Source organism: Octodon degus, unplaced genomic scaffold (genome assembly GCF_000260255.1).
Source record: "Octodon degus isolate 3935 unplaced genomic scaffold, OctDeg1.0 scaffold00021, whole genome shotgun sequence".
NCBI classification, from domain to species: Eukaryota; Metazoa; Chordata; class Mammalia; order Rodentia; family Octodontidae; genus Octodon; species Octodon degus.
This window is the reverse complement of record NW_004524597.1, coordinates 10,138,265-10,160,909: the sequence shown is the minus strand read 5'-3', so window position 1 is coordinate 10,160,909 and position 22,645 is coordinate 10,138,265. Positions and strand designations below refer to the sequence as shown.

At 43.8% G+C, this 22,645-nt stretch overlaps 1 protein-coding gene across 5 annotated transcripts in view; it reads left to right on the top strand.

Moving 5' to 3' along the window:
- The window catches only part of Cramp1 (cramped chromatin regulator homolog 1), a 68,143-nt gene that overhangs the window by 29,994 nt on the left and 15,504 nt on the right, over window positions 1–22,645 (top strand). For all 5 annotated transcript variants that reach the window (XR_002820412.1, XM_004627900.2, XM_023711512.1 and 2 more), the window contains exons 5-11: window positions 158–241; window positions 4,303–4,351; window positions 17,141–17,226; window positions 17,606–17,729; window positions 19,372–19,453; window positions 19,897–21,060; window positions 21,864–22,029. Coding sequence is in view for 4 of the 5 variants with exons in the window: in XM_004627900.2 (XP_004627957.1) it covers window positions 158–241; window positions 4,303–4,351; window positions 17,141–17,226; window positions 17,606–17,729; window positions 19,372–19,453; window positions 19,897–21,060; window positions 21,864–22,029 (1,755 nt within the window). In the remaining variant the exon portion in view is untranslated. The remainder of the gene's footprint in view (window positions 1–157; window positions 242–4,302; window positions 4,352–17,140; window positions 17,227–17,605; window positions 17,730–19,371; window positions 19,454–19,896; window positions 21,061–21,863; window positions 22,030–22,645) is intronic.

The window sequence follows — 22,645 nt, the reverse complement described above, 5'->3', positions numbered from 1 at the left end:
CTTGTTCTAAGTAGGTGCTTTAGACCACTGAGCCATCTCTCCAGCCCTACCTGAGCCTTCTTGGAAATGCTACGAAGTGTCATTCCTGTGTGCACAGGTTGTACCCTGCAAGGTATCTGGGCCCCCGTCCTAAGTTCTGCCTTTTATCATCTTCCAGTGTTCTCACGAGGGCTGAAGAAGTCATCCCAGGAGCTATATGGCCTCATCTGCTATGGTGAACTGCGCAAGAAGATTGGGGGCTGTGAGTACCCTGCCTGTCCTCAGACTCCCCTTGCCTTTGTCACCACTGACCTTTCATGGCTAGAATCACTTACTTTCCCTTCTGATTTTATTTTAAAACATTTTAATAACAGAAAATTGAAAAAGCATGTGATGTGCATGCCTTCCCTTAGGTTTACCAGTGGTTAATGTTGGTCACATTTATTTCTCTGTCTCTGTCTCTGTCTCTGTCTCTGTCTCTGTCTCTGTCTCTGTCTGTCTCTGTCTGTCTGTCTGTTTTTCTCTTTCTCTCTTTCTCTCTCTCTCTTCTCTCTCTCTCTCTCTCTCACACACACACACACACACCACTCTTCTCTTCTTCTACTGTCTTACTATAGGACCACTTAGAAACTACACCTTAGAGACTGCAGCCTGCCTCACCCAAGAACATAGGCACACTATATATACAAGTACATCTCATGGTCTCACTGAGACATTTCACACCTGTCAAGCAGGTGCAGCAATCTACCTAAATTCTTACCCATTTTAGATTTTTCATAATATTCCCACATATTGGTAAGGGCTTCTGTTAAGGGCTGTTGCCTGACATGTGACTCTTGATATCTTCCTGAGTCCCTTGGACTGAAAATCATCCTGGTTTTTGATCTTTGTACTGTGGTACTGGTATTTTTGAAAAGTCGGTCCTTTACCAAGGACTTCTTCACTTGCTATGTGCTGTCATGATTTCTCTGTGACTGGATTTCCTCTAGAACTCTGCATGGCTACTTGGTATGCATCTGTGCCTTATGCATTTTAGCCCTACGTGTGCTTCCTCTGTGACCCTAGGCTCTCTGGTCCAGTGGACATTGTCAGGTCATCTAATGTATCACAGCACAAAATGGGCTGTAGTACTACAGAGGGCAGCTATTTGCTGGCTGCTCCTTGTGTCTTTTGCCATCACCTGAGCACTTACTCTCTGCATGTCTCATCATTGACTAGCTGGTAGCTTCTGTGGGCCAGCCTAATGTTTGTGTTTAGTAGGTGCCAAACTTCTCTGTAGTGCCCTTGGATGTTTTCTCCTTTTTTGCTCCTATTCTGAGCCCTCCACCACTGTTCTACTGCTCTGAGGTAAAGATTTGGGTCCAGGCTCAGAGGTCCCACTCTTTCCAGTCACCTTCCTTCAGGTCCTAGACCCTCTGCCTCCAGACTCCCTATGACTTTCATGCCCTGGAGATTCCCCTCCTCATTTTGAATCTCAGTTCCCCTGTGGCTGTCTTCACCCAGCCTTGTAGCTTCAGGCCATCAACACATTGAGCAGTCCCATTACCCTCTACCCTGATACCTGCTTCCTTCCCAGCCCCACCTTGGGACCACTTGTACTCATCATAGTGGATGGCAGCAGCACAGAGGGAGCTGCTGGAGATGATGCCTTGGGCTGCCCTCATCTACCTTTCTACCTGCTCCTTGGGCTGAGTGGTTCCACTCTTCCCATTTTGTCTTCACTGTGGATCTGCTGTGTACTCCTTGACAGCCCGGTTCCTATTTGTTCTCCCTCTGTGAGTGTTTCTTTTCTAGAAACCAAAAGCTTCTTTCCCAGTCCTCTGGCCTCTGACTGAGGCACAGCATGAGTCTCTGCCTCTCTCTAATCTCTTTCCTTTACTGTCCTCACATTTTTTCACCTGAAAGGCTCTGGTCCAGACAACACATTGAGCATGAACCCTTCTTGAGTAGAGCGCTTTGGCCTTTTTTAGGCCCTCTACCTTAGTCTTAGGCATGTTGTCTTATTCCTTCTCTGTGACCTTGGATGGCTTTCTGTTACTCAAGTAACACTGGCTTTCCTAACTAAAGGCCTCTTTACTGAAACCTGAGACTCATCAGCTTCCTGGTTATAAGACTCATCTTCCTGATTATATGCATTCCTCTGTCAGGTGGCTGCTTGGTCAGAGTGGGGTTTTCCTTGCTCTTATGGTTCAGCTTGTGTTTATTCAAATTCTGCAGGTTTTGCTGGTTGGTCCCTCCCAACCTGTCTCCCTCACACTTCACCATACACTCATATCATTGCACACATCTGTAGCCCACATGTGATGGTTTGTAGATCTGTCAGGAGTCCTTCATATTATAGGGTTATGTCCCTCCACACCTCTATGGACCCCTCCAATACTACTCAATCAACTTTGTCACATTTGGACTCCTAGGCCTTATCCATTTGTTGAGTTCTTCTGTGTCTTTTTGGCAGTGTGCACTCAATACCTGCTAGCATTTTTTTGAGGCTTGTGCTTGAGCAGTTCTCTCGGGACCATTTGGAAAATATGTTTGAAAGCTGGTAGTTAGAGCAAGATTTTCTTGACATGCTTGTTCTGCTTAGAGTCTCTTCTCCAGACAAATTTGAGTCCTAAGCAAGGCTGACTTGTGTCGGCCCTGTCCTGTGGTATCTACCTGCTGACTGTTGTAAATGCTAGTTGCAAAAGGACTTGAAGGGTGTTCAGGATTGAAGGAAATGAGTGATGTGCTCAGACCCCCTCATGAAACAAATGACAGTCTTTTGCTCTGTCCTGTAATGGAGTGAGCTAAGCGCAGCTGCTGATGACATGTTTTGTGTGCCCATGGCTGGCTCTCCAGCTCTCACCATCGTGAGCAGTCAGGTCTTGTACGAAGTCCTCATGCTTGGTGCTTGGATGGGGCCTTTTAGGTACTGGGTTGGTGGCACTGGTATCCTCTTCTGAGAGATCACTCGACCAGGGTTGGGTCAATGATGAAAAGCCTCTCCTTACAGTCCTAGAAGAAGTGCAGAAAGTCCCATGAAGTCTGCCAGGGTCTGTGTGATCCAGTTCAGTCACTTCCTCTTAGGCTTTATCTCCTTTTTCTGTGCAGATACAGGACTGTGTGGCCTTTCACCTGCCCTGCCCCTCTTCACTGACCTGTCACCTCCTTCAGATCTTAGCTCCATTACCCCTGACTCCCTGGCCAGACTGGCCTTCCTGGTCTTAAAGTCTTATCCACAGAAGGGTTAGCTGATTAGCTCCTGTGAGGGTACCACAACATCTGGTTCCGTTTATGTGAAAGCACTTACATTTGCCCTGTCCAGTGTTCTTTTTTCTTTTCTGAAGTACCGTTTCTATATGGGATCCTTTTCCTTTGATTGAAAAACTTCATTTCTTTTCACACAGTTACACCAGCCATCAATTCTTTTAGTTATTATTTATCTGGAAAGTCTTTGTTTTGTCTTCACTCTTACTAAATTTTTAGTAGATACAGAATTCTGATCTAACAGGTTTTTAAAAAATTGCATTAAAGTTGCTGTCCAGTGTCTCTGGCCTGTGTTATTTCTGATGAGAGATCAGTGGTCATCTGGGTCCTCATTGCTTTATGTGAGTTTAAACTGGCTCACTGCTTTTACGATATCACCTTAGTTTCTGGCTTTGTGTTTGTGGTTTCCATACCCTCAAAATGTGGAAGAGTTCAAGGAATTGAAGGAATTTTGCAGTGAGCAAACAAGTGCCTCCATCTGGATTCTTCTACCAGCTTCTTTTTCTTTTTCTTCTCCCAGTAACTTCTTGCTAACTTTCTTTCCTACACGTTTTCCTTGGCAGCAGTAAGGTCAGTGGCACTTCTGCTCTAACCAATAATGAGTGTGTTAGACTCATTGTTCTGTAGGTCTTGGGGTTGTGTGGATTCCAACCTGTATACCTGAGGGTCCACATGTGGACACCTTTGGGTGTGGCACCCAGCAGGGAAATTGTGCACAGGCCTGGCATGTTAACTAGGGAGAGCAGTCATCAAAATCAGCATTCCAGGTCAAATAGCAACTTAGTAGTAGCAAGGGATTAGGGAGAACTTCTGGAAGAGGTCAGCAGATGAATCTTTTTGAAAGTGGCTAAAGGGAGATCTGGCAGACTGAGATGTGTTGGTTAATGGAATTCTTCTTGGGTAGCAAACTTTCTGAATTACCTTGGGGTAAAGGGCTTTAGCTACCACAGAGGTTTTATTCTTGAATTCTGCCACTTTATTTAGTGGCAGGATTTATATGGAAGATAACTATATGAGAGTCAAATAATTTTGCTCCTAACTACCCTGTGATCTCATTTATGTATCTTACGTTTAAAGGTATGGATGACAAGAATGCAACGAAATTGAACGAGCTCATTCAGGTTGGGTAAGTACTACTATAATTGTGAGATTGTGTTTGCTCCTTTTAGATACTCAGATTTATTCACTGAAATTCAGAAGTTAAAAATGTGTGCAGTTATCCTCTTTTCTCACTGAGGACCCTCAGAATTCAAACCTGAATTCTCTCAGTTGCCCATTTTATTTCCACAGAAGGTGATTAGCCCAGTTATGGAAGTGGCCCCAGTCTTGCTTTCTCCTCCCCTTATCTGTGTTTCTGCATGCACTAGTTCCCTGGTTTCTAGAAAGCCTCTCCTTCCCATTGTGTGTTCTTTGGTTTCTGGGCCACTTCCAAAGACTTTTTCCAGCTTCTTTGTCCACTGATACTCCTGCCCCAGAGCCCATGCTCAGTCTGGCTTTCTGTTCTTCTTTCTTTGTACTCCTCTACTCCATAGCATAAATGTCTTCAGGGCATCACAAGCTACCAGGCCCCTGCTTGCTCATTTATTACCTGCTCAGCCTCAATTGCTTTTGACCTTTTCTGTTTTAGAGATGCCCTTTACCAGGACTTGCTGAGTGTTACAGGTGTGAGATAGTCCACCTAGCCCCTTACTGAGTGTATCCTGTGCACTGTCATGTACTATTGGCCTAGACTTTGCATATAGCTTTTAAGTCTTCCTCCTTCTGACAGTATTCCAAGTTGATCCCCAGAGCAGTGAGCTGTTGGCACCCTGTGCTTCTTTCCAGTGCTATAACCACTGTAGTTTACTTTGAGGTCACCCCCCTGGTATTTCAGACCTTCCCGTCTCTGTAGCCTCTTTCATGGCTAGTCAACTCCTCCTGGGGCCTCTCTCACTTTTTCTGGGTGAAGGACTCCAGAGCTACTCATCTTTCATGTCTGTACCTTAGCGGGAAGTCTCACCGCCTGGGAGCTTCCACTTTTGTGCGTGTCCCCCTCCCCCAGTGTATCTTGCTCAACCATCTTGCTTGATGGGAAGGTTGGAAATTTTGCAAGTGTTCTGAGCCATTCTGGCCATGCCTCCCACTTCAGGTCTCTCAAAGCTCCCCTTGCTCAGATCAAGGAACTATGAAAGATCCAGCCTAGCCATACAGTCCTGAATTCTGCATGTAGGAGGTACTTAGTATTATACCCCCTCAGTGGTAGCTGCCATGTCCCTCAGACACCATCTAACACTCATCCTACCAGGTCTTTCTCCCTATTCCTTGAATCCCAGGTGTTTGGTCAGAATCTTTGGAGCTATCATGAATGTTCCGGCCATTCTGTCTGCAGAACATGGCCTTGCTACACCTCTGGCCACCCCAGTATCCCACAAGTTTAGAGTCTGACTCCTGGAACTATGTACCTGTGGGTAAGTGGCTACAGTGCAGCTCTACATCGGTCCCATCATCGGGTTGCTGAAGCTTTATACAGACTGCCCTGTTGGAAGTCAGGCCTTGCAGGAACTAGATTGTATCACTGCTGTGTGAAAGAGGCATGACTAGATACCCTGCCAAGTAGCTTTAAAAATGAATGAAAGGGGCCAGGGACATAGCTCAGTGGCATAAGAAGCACCTGCCTGACAAGCGCAAGGTCCCAAGTTTGATCCCCAGTATAGGGGGATTAGTTGGGGGGGGGGGCAGTAAATAATGATACGTATAAATGAAGGATTCTGGAGTAGAACTAGTCTCAGAAATAGAGGCCACCACAGTGTGGGGATGCCAGCCATGCTTGTGCGGGGTTATGGGGTGAGATTGCCCTGTCCTTTGCATCCACCTTCCTCCTTCCTACCTTCTCCTTCTGCCAGGCTGAGCAGTGTTTGCACATCTGAGGAACCTTCTCCAGAAGTTGGAAGCACTCAGGCTGAGACAGCTCTGATGTTACCTTCGTACTATCAAGTTACAGTACAATTTGCTGGTGAATCTTAACCTTTTATTTCATAATTCATGGAATGAAGTCAGTGTTCCAAGTTACTCGTCTCCAGAACCAAGCATAACTTGTATAGAAAGCCAGGGCTGGGGATGGGTCAGGTGGAGTACTTTTTCCACTTGCAGACATCTGCCATACAATCCCTAGGAGGGCTTCTCAAGCAACAGGCTCTTTCCACCATGTGTGGATAATCTCATCACACCAAGCAGCTCTTTCTAGAGTTAGAGATTGAATACCTTTGACAACTTTGGTTAGATCTTGCGTCTTTAGCAAAAAGGAAAGGGAAGGAAAAAACTGTTATAAAGATTATTAGAGACAGGGCCAGGGGTATAGCTCAGTAGAATAAGAGGCTCTGAGTTTAATTCCTGGTATTGGAAAGAAAAAAAAAAAAAATATTACAGGGACAAGTGGGAAGGTAGATTTTTGGAATGTGTACTAGATGATGATGTGGTCTTAGCATTGTTGCTCATGATAAGACCTGGGCTGAGGCACCTAGAAGTAAGGTACCTGCATCTCACTACCTGCAGAAGGCCTAGCTCAAGAAGGGGTGAGGAGCAGACTTGGTATATACAGTAGCCCAGAGTTTCTGTGTAGGTGACCAGGCTTATACTCACAGTACAAGCAGATTGATGGACAACATTGAAATGTGCTTTGAGTCAGGCATCCCTTTGGTGCTGTCTACTGACATGTGGACTGTTTCCATGAGAATCCAATGGAAAATGATGGCACTGGAATTTGGCATTTGCCCTGGATCCTCTAGGCCTCAACTGACTGAGTTACAAGTCAAATGACAGCTCTAGCTGGGTTTTGGTCACTATGGTTCACTGTATGCCTCACAGTACAGTCTCACTGAAGTGAGGGAGATTTGTGCTAGGTGAAAACTGTTGCTGGCTTCCTGTGGTGAGTAGGTTGGTGGGAGGTGTTGGAAGGGTTGTGTATAGATATTCATTGTCTTAATACTTTAACGTAGTTTTCACTATTTGCTAGAGAATATAGCATTCAACACCCCTCTCCAACCTTTCCCCTGTTACTACCATGTTGCATTAGTATGCTTACAGCCTGTGCACCTCCACTGATACATTGTCATCTCCCAGATAGACATTATGGCTCCCTCCTCATGTTGGACATGCCAGAAGTTTGGACAGATGTATGACACATTTCCATTATTAAAAGTTTTTTCTAGATTATTTTCTATGCCCTACAGATCTCCTGCATTCTGTCCATCTTTGCCTTTTCCCAACCCTCAATAACTCCTGATCTTTTTTTTTTTTTTTTTTTTTTTGTTAATGTATTTAGTACAGGGTCTATAAGGTCTCACTGTACAGGTCAGACTGATACTCAGACTCGTAGTGATTTTCCTGTTTTCAGCTTCCCAAGGGCTGGGATACAGGCACACGCACGTGGGTCTGCCAAAGCAGGCACATTAATCTGCTTTACCCCTGTTCTTTTATTGTCTCCATCATATTACTTCTGCTTATGGTATAGCTTTGAGTTTAATAAATGCATGGAGTCTTGGAGTTCAGATCACAGTCAGTACACAGAGCACAACTGAGTGTGTGGTAATCCCAGCACTGAGGGAAGCTGAAGCAGGAGGATTGCAAGTTCAAGTCTGACCTGGGCAACTTAACTAGAGCTTTTCTCAGAATAAAACTAAAATGGCTAGGAACGTAGCTTGGTTGTAGGGCACCTATTACAGTTTAGATCGAGGATGCTGTCTTATTTTTTTGCTGAGACAAAATACCTGACACCCAAAGTTGAAGGAGGAAAGGTTTTTTTCAACTCAATTCCTACAAGTTTTATTCTATCAGTGGTTGGCTCCAGGGCAAAGTTTCATGGAAGGGGTACATTATGAGGAGAAAATACACCATGTTATAGCAGAGAGGCAAAAGGAAGCAAGAAGCAACCAATAGCAGACCTGCCTCTCTTATTCAATCCAGCCTTTTGAGTGGTACCACCTACACCCAAGGCAGGGCACCCTTAATCCAGCATCACGCCCTAGATCCAGCCACCTCCAAAATTGTACCACCAATGACTGCCTGAGGCTTTGGGAGGACATCTAGATACAAATCATGGCAAATGCCCTCTATAATTTTCATGTGGGGGACCTTGGGATGTCATTGGATCATGAGGTACTGTACTGTTGCATGGATTGATGTACTGATTTTTATAGCTTATGTGCTATTTATAGCTAATGTGCTGTTAAGAGGTGTGTCACTGGGGTATGCCTCTGGGGGTACACGTCCCTCCCCTGTTTCTCTCTTCTCTGCTTCCTGCCTGCCATGAGGTAAGCAGCTTTCCTGTGTAGTGCCCTTCCATCATTCTACTTTTGCCTTGGAGCCAGCAGATTAGGGACTAAATCCCCTTAACTGAAAGCCTAGTTAAACCTTTTCCTCATTTAAGCTGTAGTTGTCAGCTATTTTTGTCTCAGTGATGGGAAAGTGACTAATACAGTGCCTCTAGGTACTGGTATAACACCCCAAACCCAGCTCCAGGTCACCCTTTTGCTGCCCTCCAATTTTTTTTTGTTTTTTGTTTTTAATGTTTTAGTGCAAGGTCTACAGGATCTCACTACACAGATCAGAATTGTTGCGATGCTTCCTGTTTTTCAGCCTCCCAAGCACTGGGATTACAAGCATGCACCACCATGCCCAGTCTCAGTCGCCCTCTCAGTGTGCCCTGCGGACAGGGACGGGGCTGGGGCCAGGGCCAGGGCCAACACCAACACGCAAGCCATGGATCAAACCCCTAGCCCCTGCGTCTACATAAGCAATTGCTTTAATCCGCTGAGCTGGCTGGCTGGCCCCTGCCCTCCATATCTTGTAGTTTGCCTTCTCCAGAAAGCTGTTTGAGTGGAACCATTACTTATCATCTCAAGCCACTTGCTCTTGAGGGTAGGTGACCTAACCTCAAGAGGTGATCTCCATAGAGTCACGAAATTATTGTCTCATGCCACGTGGGATTCCTTGGTATGGATATGCTTATTGGTCTGTTTACTGTAGAGGGACACTGGGTTATTTATAAATAAGTGACTAAACCTTCATGACTTGTCCCCCTTAACCTCATACTGGAGATTGAATCCAGGGCTTTTACATTGAGCTATATCCCTACCACCTCACCCACATTTTATTTCAAAATGGGTGGTTATTAAGTTAGTAAATTGCTTAGGCTGCTCTTGCACTTGCAGTTCTCCTGCCTCAGCCTCCCAGGGTTACAGGTATATACCACCATGCCTGCCTTCTACCAGAGTTTTTAATGAATGTGGGTATTCATTTTACCAGGATAACTCCCACAAGGAAAGGGATAGAAAGCATGTGGTTTTTTTTTAAGGATCTACCAAATTGCTTTCCAGAATCTGTCCCAGTTGCTCCTGCATTCTCCAGCAATTGGTATTTTCATTTTCTGCATTCTTCTAATGGGTGGGTAGTGGCATCTTATTATGGCTCTGATTTGCTTTTCTTAGATGATCAATAATGTTGAGCATCTTTTGTGTGCTTGCCATTTCTTTATTGTCTTCAGTAATATGCCTATCCAAATCTTATGCCTATTTTTATATTATTTAGTTTAGGGAATTCTTTGTATATTATATAGATTTTTTATATTGATGTTAGTATATTATATAGATATTATATGTTTTAGCATCTGTGGCCTCTTTAATTCTTGTGGCTCAGTAATTTTTTTCAAAGCACAAAGGGCTATAGCTTGATGAAGTTCTGCTTATTGTCAGTTCTTCCTATGGTTTGTGCTTTCAGTGTGGTATCTCAGAACTCTGTCTAACTGATGGACAAAGACATTCCCCAGTGCATTCTTTTAGAAGTTTAGTGCATATTTGTAATCCAAGCGCTCTATGAGGCTGAGGTAGGAAGATTGCAAGTGAGAGCCCAGCCTTCCTGTAGATTTATGGTTTGGCAGTTAGGTATATGATCCTCTCTGACTTAACTTTATGATTTGAAGTTTAGGCAAAAACTTGGTTTTTACCTGTGCATGTAAGTTTTTTCCAGTGCCATCTGAAGATGACCTTTTTCTGAGATACTGGTCCCTACTGGTCAAAGATCAGCTGACTATACTGTATGACTATGCTACTGGACCTTCTATGGCATTCCATCAATTTATGTGTTCATTCTTTCCTCAATTAATTTCAGGTTTTTCTTTTTCTGTGGTACTGTGGATTGAAACCCCAGGGCTTCATGCATGCTAGGCAAGTGTTCTACCACTGAGCTTCATCCCCAGTCCTTTATTTTGAGTGAGTCTCAGTACATATCACCCAGGTTGGCCTCAAATGCTCAATCATCCTTCTACTACCTCCAAAAGAGCCACCAGGCCTGGCCTAGACTTTAGTTTTTAAGTATGAACAGAATGTCAGTAAACATGGAACAGAATGAGGAAAATACTAACAAGATGTGTCTGAAAACTGCTTCTTGATTTAAGACCAAAAGCAATTGAAGTTCCTTCTGTCCACACTTCTCATGCAGAACCTTTAATTGGGAATCTCCTTTTAGTTACAGAATTATAAAATTAAATTAAGTAAGTTTGAGTTGAGAAATGCTGAGCTGAAACTGAACTGAAAGGAAATCCCATTACATTGTTTACAAACTCAGGCATACATAGAATGTAGCATTACTGATTAGACTTATCCACTACCTGTGCTGGTAAGAAAATATATCTCATGTCAGGAAGAAAAGCTAGGCGGCTCATGCAGAGGAATCTGTTGTTTGTTATTGATTCCTTGGAGACAGGCACACTCTGACCTTGTGGGTCCTGTGTTCTCTATCTCCAAGGAGAATGCAGGTTATCTCACCACAGTCCCTTTTCAACCACTGTAGCCTAGGACATCTTGACCTGTTTGTCCTTCAGTTCCTGAGAGTCAGAGGAGTTTGAATATGGCCCTTAACCTTATGCTCCAGCCTCAGTCTGACCATGAAATTCCTATTTAGGAGAAAGGGAAAAGAGTTGTGAATTTCACAGAGCTTGTCTTGTGTTAAAAATGAGTATATTCTATTTACTGAAGGAAGTACAAAAAGAAGTCACATAGTAGCAGATTAACACAAACTGATTATTGCAAACACTACTGGCAAATGATAGAACTCACCCATTGTTCAAAGTTGCATGCCTGGGCATGTGGAACAGACACACAAAAATAATAAGCAGAAGAGCTTATTTGTTTCTAAAACCTTTTGTTGGAGGATGTTGTTGGAGAACTGATTCCACACTTCATTACTGCTCTTGAAAAATAGTCTTCTACCTGAGGCGCTACTCAAACATCATTTGTAGAACAGCTCTTGCATATCATCTAGGACTTGCGCCTGGTCTAAGGTAATTCAGGAGTTTGATTTAATACAATATGTTATTACTTTGAGACTCATTTTCTTTAAATTATTCCTTCTCACCAAAAGTGAGTGGGGACTGGAAGCTTTTTTCCTAGCATGTCTTTCTTCTTTGACCAGGCTTTCCAAATCTGAACTCTGATCTTTAGTATCCAGCACAGAGGAAATTGAGTTGGTAACTGGATGGGTTGGTGGACAGATGAATGTACGATGGACAGATGTGTGAATAGATAGATAGATGGAAGGATGGGTGGGTGCTGAGGTGCATGGATGAGAGGGATGGATGGAGTAATGAAAGATAGTAGAGGGAATGTTTGAACAGATGAGAGGATGGATGGGTCGATAGATAGGTAGATAAGTGGACAGAAGGGCATATGGATGGGATGGATGGATGTGTAGGGAAATAAATGGATAAATGAGTAAATGAATAGACAGATGGATAGATGAGTCAGTGGATGTATAGATGGATGAATGAATACATAAGTGAGAAGGATGGGTAGATAGAAGAGTGGGGATAAATGGATAGATTGGTGGGTAGGTAAATAGATGAGTGCATAGATGGTGGACAAGTAGATGAATGAATGATGGATGGAGTTGTAGCTGCTTTGGAATGAGGAGTCATTGAACTTCCTGTAACATGCCTATACTCAGGTGTTGCATCCCTGATGGCATTCACTGTGTTTGCTTAGAGCCTTAAAGGTTTTGAAGGCAGTGGTGAAATCCACTGTGTATGGTATTGACACTCCATAATGCTGAAATGAGAGCCACATTTCTTTTCAGAGGAAAGATATCAGTTGTGGTGTCATCCTTTCTACCTGCCTGAAGCTGCTCAGGCTGTCTTCTCATAGATGTGTATGATTGAGCTGCTTCTTCAGTTAGAATGTGGGAAACCAACAGAGAGAGGCACTTGTGTTTGTTGTGTTTTTAGTCATTTTCTGTATTCTAATCTCCAATGTTAAGCAGTGTTTTATTAGAATGAAAAAATTTGAAAATTATACTGTTTCATAAATACATTCACTTAAGATTTTCAGACAATGCAAATTAATCCCATTACCTTTGCCAAAAAAAATTTGTGATCCTAGTAAATTTTTTTCTTAGGAAGTTTACATTTATGTATTGTATGGTTTCCCTTGTATGAGCAACCCAAAACATAAAGAGCAAAATAAAAGGTAAATGATAGGAGAAAAGTTTGTAGACCTTTCTGAGAGGCAGGACGCCATCCTGTGCTACATAGTGAATTAAGACCAAACTGAAATACATAGGGAGACCCTGATACCCCAGTGCAACATGCGTATGTGCCAATACCCCATGATGAATGTATTCATTATGTATCACAAACATGTACTATACTAACAAAAAAAGAAATTTACATTTATAAATACAGATATAAATCTGTAGGGATGTAATATGTAATTATTGCTTATCTTTAGAATCATATTCTGCCTGTGCTATCAGTCTTTTAACAGAGTTCTTACATATATTGAACAAGTAGGATCCAGAAATACAGCTCAGTGGCACTTTGCCTGCCTGGCAAGCGCAAGGTCATGAGTTCAATTTCTCATACCAAAAAAAAAAGTAATTGAACAGAAGCAGTTGTCTTAACAGACATTATCAAAGCTTGGAATTGTCAGTTTAAAAAGTTGGCTTAAGCTCTTGGGAAGCTATAAACAGGCGGATCACTACGAGTCCAATCCAGTAGTGAGACACTGAACACCCTGTACACCTTTCCCTAAAAATACCCCCAAAAAAGTATTAAAAAAAAGTTGGCTGAAATAGAATGTTATGAAATAATAGTTATACTGCTTGAGCATTTTGTGAAATAAAAATCCATATTAATCCACCACCCCTGTTCAACTAAAGCCAAAGTCTTTTGTAGAAATCTACACCTTGAGGTTTCAAGTTATTCTCAAGACAGAAACTCTAGTCAAGGTGAATCCATTTTTTTTTTTTTTTTTGTTTTGTTTTTGTTTCTCAGTTTTAAAGCAATCAGGAGACCTTTGGGCCCAGAGCAACAAGACTTGAATCTAATCAAGGCCAGTCTTAGCTGTCTTTTTCATACTTCATTTGGCTGTTAGTATTAAAAAGACCTTATTTAATAACCAACATCGCACTAAATGGACAAAAACTGAAAGCTTTCCCTCTGAAATAAGGAACAACACAAGGATGTCCACTGTCACCAGTTTTATTCAGTATAGTTGTGGAAACATAAACCAGAGCACTTAAAAAGAGAAACAAAAGGAATAATGATAGGAAAGAAGTCAAATTATCATTATTTGCAGATGACATGATAGTCTACATAGAAGACCCCAGAAACTCCACCAAAAGTCTTTTAAATTTAACATTAGTCACATAGCTTGATACAAAGTGAACACTCAAAAATCAGTAGCCTTCCTGTACATGAATAACAGACTCACTAAGAGAAAAATTAGGGAAATAGCACTTTACAGTAGCATACCCCCAAAAATGAAATACCTAGGGATCTGATAAAGGAAGGAAAAGACCTCTACATAGAAAACAACAGTACTATGATAAAAAGAAATTGAAGAGGATATCAGAAAATGGAAGGGTAGAGCTGGGGAGATAGCTCAGTAGAATAAGCACCTGCCTGGCAAGTGCAAGGTCCTGAGTTCAATCCTTGGTACCACCCCCCCCCAAAAAAAGAAAGAAAATGATAAGATAACTCTTGTTCTTGGGTAAAAAGAACCTATAGAGTGAAAATCTCCATACTTCCAAAACTCTATACAGATTTATTGCAATCCCGTTCAAGATACCAACAGTGTATCTCACAGAAATATAGAAAGCAATCCTAAAATTCATTTGGACCTGGAAGAGACCTGTAATACCAAAAGCAATTCTTGGCAATCAAGGAAATGCAGGGGATCTCATAGTACCTGACTAGAAATTATATTACAAAGCTACTATGATAAAAACAATGTGGTACTGGGGAAAAAAATAGACCTGAGAACCAAAAGAATTGATAAATTCTATTTGGGAATAAATTCAAAGATTCAGAAACAACTTCAGACATACTTAGCAACCTTATCAAAGGTGCTGAACACGTTCACTGGAAGAAAGACAGGCTCTTTAATAGTACTGGAAAACTTGGCCTTACACATGCAAAAGATTAAAACTAGAGCCATATATTTCACTATGCACGAAAATAAAAATGGATCAAAGGTCTAAATATTAAACACTAAATCTGCTAGAAGATAAAATAGTTAGAAATCTTAAAGACATTGGGGTAGGCAAAGACTATCAACAAAACCCAGACCACAAGAGAAATATTACACAGAATCATCAACTGGTATCTCATCTTTTAAAAAAGCTTTTACATAGCAAAAGAAACCACCAACAGAGTGAAGAGATAACCCACAGTGTGGGAAAATTTTTTTGCCAGTTCTGCAAAGGACTACTATCTAGAATATATAAAGAACTCAAAAAAAATCAGACCCCCCCCATTTAAAGACCCAACCCAAAAATGGAAACTTGGAATGAATAGACACGTCTTAGATGAAGAAGTAGAAATGGCAAATATATATATGAAAAAATGTTCAGTATCATTGGTAATTTGAGAAATGCAAATTAAAATAACACTGAGATTCCATCTTACTCGAGAAATCAGTGATAAATTTTGGAGGGGCTATGGGGAAACCCTTTTGCATTGTTGGTGGCAGTGTAGAATGGTGTAACCACTGTGGAAATTCCTCAGAAAGCTAGGACTAGAGGTTCCAATGCGCCCAGCTATTCCTCTTTTTGGTATCTTCCTGAAAGAATTTAAATCATCATATTACAGCAATAGATGCACACCTATGCTTATAGTGGCACAATTTGTAATAACTACATCTTGGAAACAGCCCAACTGCCTGTTAGCTGATGGTAGGATAAAGAAGATGTGGGTTTTTAATACAATGCAGTGAAAAGAAGAAGAAAAAAAAAAAAAGAAACCAAAAAACGATGGAGTACTACTCTTCCATAAAGATGGATAAGTTTGGGGCTCAATGGAATAAGCGCTTCCCTGGCAAGTGCAAGGGCCTGAGTTCAATCTCTGGTTCTGCCACCACCCCCCCCCCACCAAAAAAAAAGAGATGGATAAGCTTGAAACATTTTTTAGGTAAATGCATGTACCTTGAGGCCATATTCTTATGTGAAATAATTTGGACACACATGTAAATACTACATTGTTTCTCTGCTGTGAGAAATTGGAAGTGAAGTGTAAATAAAGACCAATATGTATAATAGATATTGTGAAATAGGAAGAAAATATCCAAATGGGAAAGGGAACTGAGGTGGGGGATAATGAAAAAAGGAAAAAGTAGTATGGGGGTTAAAGGGAGGACAGGGAAATGGGGATTAAAAAAAATGTATCATGTACAGGGCCAGGGAGATGGCTCAGCAGTCTAAGCACCTGCCTGGCAAATGCAAGAACCCAGGTTTGATCTCCAGTAGTACATGTTGTGCTGGCCCCGCGTGAAGCTGGCCACTGAAACCAGGCATGATGGCACACATCTGTAATCCCAGTGCTAGGGAGGCTGGGACAGAAGAATCACTGAGTCTAAGTTGTGTAGTAGGACTCTATACCAAGTCAATCAATCAGTCAATCTTTGAAGTTAAAAAAAAAAAAAAAAAAGGATATGTACAGGTGCAGATTCCCTGTAACAAATGTAATCTTGTATACCTAAAATGTACCAATAAACTTTCTCAAAAAAAAAAAAAAAACTTTGTTTCTCACTTTGTAGTTCAGGCTGTACTTGAACTTACTAAGTGCCTTAGGCCTGCTTCAGACTTGAAACTTATAGTTCTGCCTCAGCACCCCAAGTGCTAGGGTTACAGGCATATGACACCACACCTGGCTAAAAGAACTAACCCATATTCATCCCTCATGGCCTCTTCATGGAGAATTTTGCAAGCATTCCAGCTGTGTTATTTTAGAAGGAACCATTCTAATTGCTTTCATACTCATTTCAGTAGTCATGTAGTATAATTCATGTTGTAATCCACTGCAGTTTGGGTAAACAGATTTGGGGCCAGCCTGAGGACACTGAGCATGAGCCTGTGACATCCCACTCTGGCTGCTGGTACTCTGTCTTTGCCAGAGGAATAGGGTACAACATTGATATGGCAGTGAGCATGAAGAGATCACATTGAGGTTATGTAGAGATAGATCAAGAGCTCACATGAAGGTCACCTAGGGGATGTTTGATAGCTTTTGTTCCGAGGCCCCAAATAGGAGGTGGGCATGGAAATTGAGCAGGTGGAAAGAAGAGCAGCTGTGAGCTTAGCTCTGTGATGGTAGTAAAGAGATGAGACAGCAGCTTGTACTACGTAACTTATGAAGGCAAAAAGGATGACATATTTCTGGTAAGTAGCTGCCATCCCCCTGTCAGATAAGTATGAGATGTCTAGAGGCACACTGCTGCCTGCTGCCTCTGCCTACCATCCTGGGTTATTATCTGGGGACAGTGTGGAATCCTGCTTGGAACTGGCACTTGTAGGGCTCTCCTGCTCCACTTGATTTGTCTTGAACACACTGGCCTTACCTGTCTTCCATTCATTCAGAGGTATCAGCATCTCTTCCAAACTCTTTTCCCAGGGCTACCACAGTACGTTACAAAGGGAGAAACCTGCGGATCAAAGCACCCATGTGCCGGGCCCTGAAGAAGCTTTGTGATCCCGATGGTAGGTAACTAAGGGAAAGGCTGGTGTGGCTTATAGCTCATATAGTGGTTTTTGTCCTATTTCATTGGGGGACAGCCTGAGCTATTGCAGTTGCTTTGTGCCTAGTTGTGCTTCATCCAGTTCTGTAAATGGACAGTCTTCAAATTTGAAAACTCATGGGACCGAGTCTTATGGCCTCTCTTTGGCTGGTCCATGCTTTGGCTTAGCAGATACGCAAGTGACTACATTTTCTACTTGGTTATAGGTTCTTTAATTTCCTTCTGTTTAGTCACAAGACAGTCTGCCCACACTTCTTTATCATGTTGGTTTGATGAAGTACTTTGCTTTCTGCCTCACCCTTAATCTGTGGTAGACTTTTATGGTTTCAATCCTTTTGCAGGCCTGAGTGATGAAGAGGACCAGAAGCCAGTGCGCCTGCCCTTGAAAGTCCCTGTAGAGCTACAGCCACGAAACAACCATGCCTGGGCCCGAGTGCAGAGCCTTGCCCAGAACCCACGCCTCAGGTGATACTGGCCTCTCGGGGCAGACTGAGGTGGAGAGTGGATGATACATACCCCACGATATTTGTGTTTGCATATAAGGAAACTTTTGGTAAAAGTTCCTCTGATAATACCTAAAGGCAGGGTCTGTTTTACAACTTCATTTGGGTTTGGTTTTTTTTTTTTTTTCATTTGGGTTTTTTTTTTTGTTTTGTTTTGTTTTGTTTGTTTTTTGCTATGTTGAAAAATGGCACCCCATATGGTAAAATAGCATAACATAGCATAGATGCTTGCTATATGGTTGAGACTGGCCTAGAGCTCACTATGAAGCTCAGGCTGGCCTTGAACTCTTGGTGACTTTTCTACCTCACTCTCCTGAATGCTAGGATTACAGATGTGCACTTTGCCTGGTGAGGTAAGGATCTGGAGGTCGCACTGTCTTAAGAGTGAGCTGCAGTTCTACTCTTAAGTAGGGTCTTGGATGGCAGATGGGAGCTATAAGATGATTTCATGTTGAGAAAATTGAGTGGCTACAGAGCCCTCATGCACCCATGCATTCCCCTTTCTCCACCTCTCCAAAGATTTGTCTAATTTAAGCACAACGCACTATCATTCTTTTACACATTTTTTTGTTTGTTAGTTGAAAAATTTAAGTGGCCTGGAATGAACCACAGCCACTTGAAAGTTTACAAAGTTGAGCAGTGTTGAGTGCATTTACAGTGTTGTGTCATTTCCGCCTGTTTTTTTACTGTGCTGTTAGCATTCAATCCTTGATGCTCACCTTTCCCTGAGCCCTGGCAGACTACTTTCTTTCAGGTAGATTTGTCTCTTCTAGACATTCCGTATCAGTGGAATCAAACACAGACATCCACTGTGTCTGGTTACCATCACCATACACACTGTTCTTGATGTTTTTCTATATGTAGCACATATCAGTGCTTCAACCCACCTTGTGTGTGTTTGATTTTCTTACAATTAATTGGCCACTCTGCCCTTGAACTCATAAGACATTAAGAAAATAGGTGGTGATGGTACCAACATTCACATCCTGAATGAGTTCTTATGCTAATGAATGGTACATGGATCTCTCTGCTTTTTGTTCTTATTTTTCAGACAGTGTTAGACTAGCTCTGACTGGCCTGGAGTTGGGTAATCACGTTGCTTCAGCCTGTGATTTGCTATGATTATAGGCATGTACCACCAGGCTTTGCCTTCTCTGTTACTTCTTAGAGCTTCCTATGAATTTATTGTAATTTTAACAGATAGCAATATTTTTTAGGAAAAGCAGCTGAGGTTCTGTTGATAGCCCCTCCTTGCTACTCCTTCTGAAGCCCGACATCTTTTTTTCTTTCTGTATTTAGGACAGGGCCTATAGGGTCTCACTACATAGATCGGACTCGTAGTGATTCTCCTGTTTTCAGCCTCCCAAGTACTGAGATTACAGGCATGCACCACCACGCCTAGTCTCAATCTCCATCTCAAGTGCCCCATGGGTGGGGCCAGCATGACATACCGGGTATCGAACTCTGACTGCTGCACTCTGCCTAAGCCCCGACATCTTTGACACATACCCTTGGTGTGGACAGCCTCAATTAAAAGCAACTGCAGCCATGGGTAGTTGAGAGCTGCTAGCCCTTTGTAACAGCATCCTCTTGTCTCTCTGTAGGATGATTGTGGAGCTGCATAGAAAGGTTTCCAGCCTCATCGAATTCTTGAAGCAGAAGTGGGCACTCCATGAAGTGCGAATTGTATCTTTTTTCTGACTAAAGCAAAGCTTCCAAACTCTACCTTGTTGTTTTTGGAATAGGGCCTTGCTTTTGAGTTCCTGTCATTACTGTGGAGCCTGGATTTTGACCAGCCTTTAGCCTTACAGTGGTAGCATTCAGCTACAGGCTGCTCTTCATAGCTCATGTGGTTTGGCCAGATCTCCCTGCCACCATATTGTGTGACATGACCTTGGCATATCCCAGACTCCTTTCTTTTCTTGGCTGGCTATGTGCCAGCATTAGTGGCATAAAGAAAGTCCCTAGGTCAGGAATCAGGGCACCCATCTGGGCCCCAGGGATGCCAAGAGTGAGTATTGGTCCAATCAAAGGCTCTACCATAAAGAATGGATCTATAGCTTAGTGTCTCTGACTAGTTTGACAAAGGTGTAAAGATGGTGGGGATTGTTCCTTGACAGTGCACCCAGCGGAAGACCCTTGAAGAGGGGCAGCTGCAGGGCATGAACCCTGCACAGATACAAGAGAAGGTTACACTGCACCTATTCCCAGGCGAAAACTGCACACTGACTCCACTGCCTGGTGTGGCTCGTGTCGTGCACTCCAAGGCCTTCTGCACAGTGCACTGGCAGGAGGGTGGCCGCTGCAAGCAGAGTGCCAAGGACACCCATTCGCTGCCCCCAGCCCAAATCCTGGGTATCCAGAGTGGGCAAGGCACAGCTCGGGGCCAGGTGAAGTGCCCAAGGGGCAGCACTGAGAGCAAGGGTGGGGGACGGCCCCCTCCTACGATTGATACTTCACAGAGCTCTGGAGAGAGTTCCCCTGAGAGTGCCCCTGGGGAGGGGGCCATCCCTAGTCTGAGCAGCCCAGATGCTCCTGACAGGCCTCTCCCAGGACACCAGGACTCCCTGCTGCATCTTGAGAAGACCTCTGCAGTGCTTCCTACAGAGGGTGGGGATGGTCCTGCTCGGGAACCAGGATCCCTCCCTTGTATCTGCAGCCAGCTTCCAGACCTAGAGGACGAGCTGTCACTCCTTGATCCCTTGCCCCGTTACCTGAAGTCCTGTCAGGACCTTATCGTCCCTGAGCAGTGCCGTTGTGTGGATGCTCAGCCCAGGGGTGAGCAGCCTCCTCTGGGCAGGGCTTCCTCCCCAGAGACTCTTGCCCCCAGTAGCAGGGAAGCTGCCAACCTTGCCATCTCTGGCCTGGATCCTCATTTTGGCCCTGGCCCTGGACTCCTGCTGGATGTTTGCACTAAAGAGCCAGCAGACACACCTACAGAGGAGCTTCCAGAGAAAGGGAGCCCCTCAGAGCCTCTGCTGCCTCAGGGACAGTCTACTTCCAGGCCGCCAAAGGAAGTTCCTGCCAGCCGATTGGCCCAGCAGCTACGTGAGGAGGGCTGGAGCCTGCAGACCTCTGAAAGCCTTACGTTGGCCGAAGTCTACCTCATGATGGGCAAGCCAAGCAAGCTACAGCTGGAATATGACTGGCTGGCTGTGTTGGGTCCTGATGGCCAGACCCCTGGCGGGCAAGGCCAGGCCACCCGCCCTGGCTCCCCACCCACCACTCTTCATGAGCAGCGCTTGCTGAGCTGCCTCCTGAAGCTCATCTCAACAGAAGTGAACCCCAAGCTGGTGAGTGGGACACGCTCTACCCGACAGGAACCAAAGAAATATGACCAAGCCCAAAGACCAGGCATGGTGGTGATGGTAACCACTTTTTAGCAGTGTGAGATGACTCCTGAACTGACCAGGTTGTAGGGCTGTTGAGTTGTGACTATTTCAAGTGTTGCTTTTCATGGAGAGATGTGACATGGCTAAAATGCCTTAGGGGAGGCAGTGGAAGATTGGAATACTGAGTAGTCCTGGCAGGACATGTTGGCACAGTGTTATGAAGAGTGGTAAGCAGGAATCTCATCTGAATACCCAGTGTGGATTGAAGTCCATAGCCTCACTGTCAGCTTGATCTGGTTAGAAGTGTAGGCTGCAGGGTGTGGCTCCCAGCCTGTGTTGACGAACCCCTGGGAGAACTGTGAGCTGCACATGGCTGTTTTAAAATTGGCAAATTGCTGAGTAACTTTGGGCAGTGCCAAGGTCAGGTGTTGTGGAACCCTGATATTTGGTGTCATGGAAATGAGGCCATGACAGCTTCTAAATTCTCATTCTTCTTTATTGGGATGCTTTGTCAAAACTGGTTTTCAAGTACTAATATAGCACCTCTCCTCCTGCCCAGGTACTACAGAATGAACCAGACTTCACACTAGACTACATCCCCAGATCTTTTTAGTTTTGAAGCAAGGTTTCACTAAGTATTTGTCTAGGCTAGGTTGAGCTTGTGATCCTCCTCCCTCAGCTTCTCGTAATGCTGGGATTATATGTGTGTGTGCGGTACTGTGGCTGGTAAGTTTCCCCTTTTTTTTTGACCCATTTCTATGTAGGCTCCAGAAACAAATGCCTCTGGGAGGCCTGCTCAGGAGGAACAGTCAGCAACTCCCCCAGGGAAGGTGGTGACCATCAGCTCCCGGAGCCCTCGCTGTCCTCGAAACCAATCTGCCCTTCGCAGCAGCAAGACCTTCCCACCTAGCTCTACATCTTGCACTCCAGGTGAGGCTTGCAGCAGACTGATGGCTTTGGAGACTGTGCAGAAGCTGAGGACGTAGGGATTCTGCAGCTGACCCTACCATCCAGTCATCTGTGGTCCGGTGGTCTGGGTGAAGGCACAGAATTACCTCCTGTGGTGTGGGTGAGCTCAGGGGCTTACTAAGATGAAGGGCCTGGGACATGGGATGCAGCAGCCAGTGAAAAGTAGAAGACTGGTACCCTTAGCTGGTTTGGTTACTTTTCATGAGACCAGGATAAACCTCCATATTGTGCTAACTTAGTGGCTTATAGCTCCTGAGGAGGGCTGATTTTATCTAAATCCATGGCAGCTCTGCTTCTTTGCATCTAAAACATGAATTAAGCAGCCTTCCATAAAGCCACATATCAGCAGTTTACCACTATCCTGGAAAGACTGGTTAGAAGTATAGGTTCTAAGAAAGGTTGAGTAACCTGCCAATCAAGAGTGTACTCTACCCCCACTTACATATAGGAAATGTTTTTGTGTGTGTGATGTTGGAGATTGAACTCAGCTTTCTGCAGCCTAGGCAAGCACTCTTGTCACTGAGGACATGAAACCCCCAGATGAGCATGGTGGTTTTCCAGGGCATCAGTTTCATTT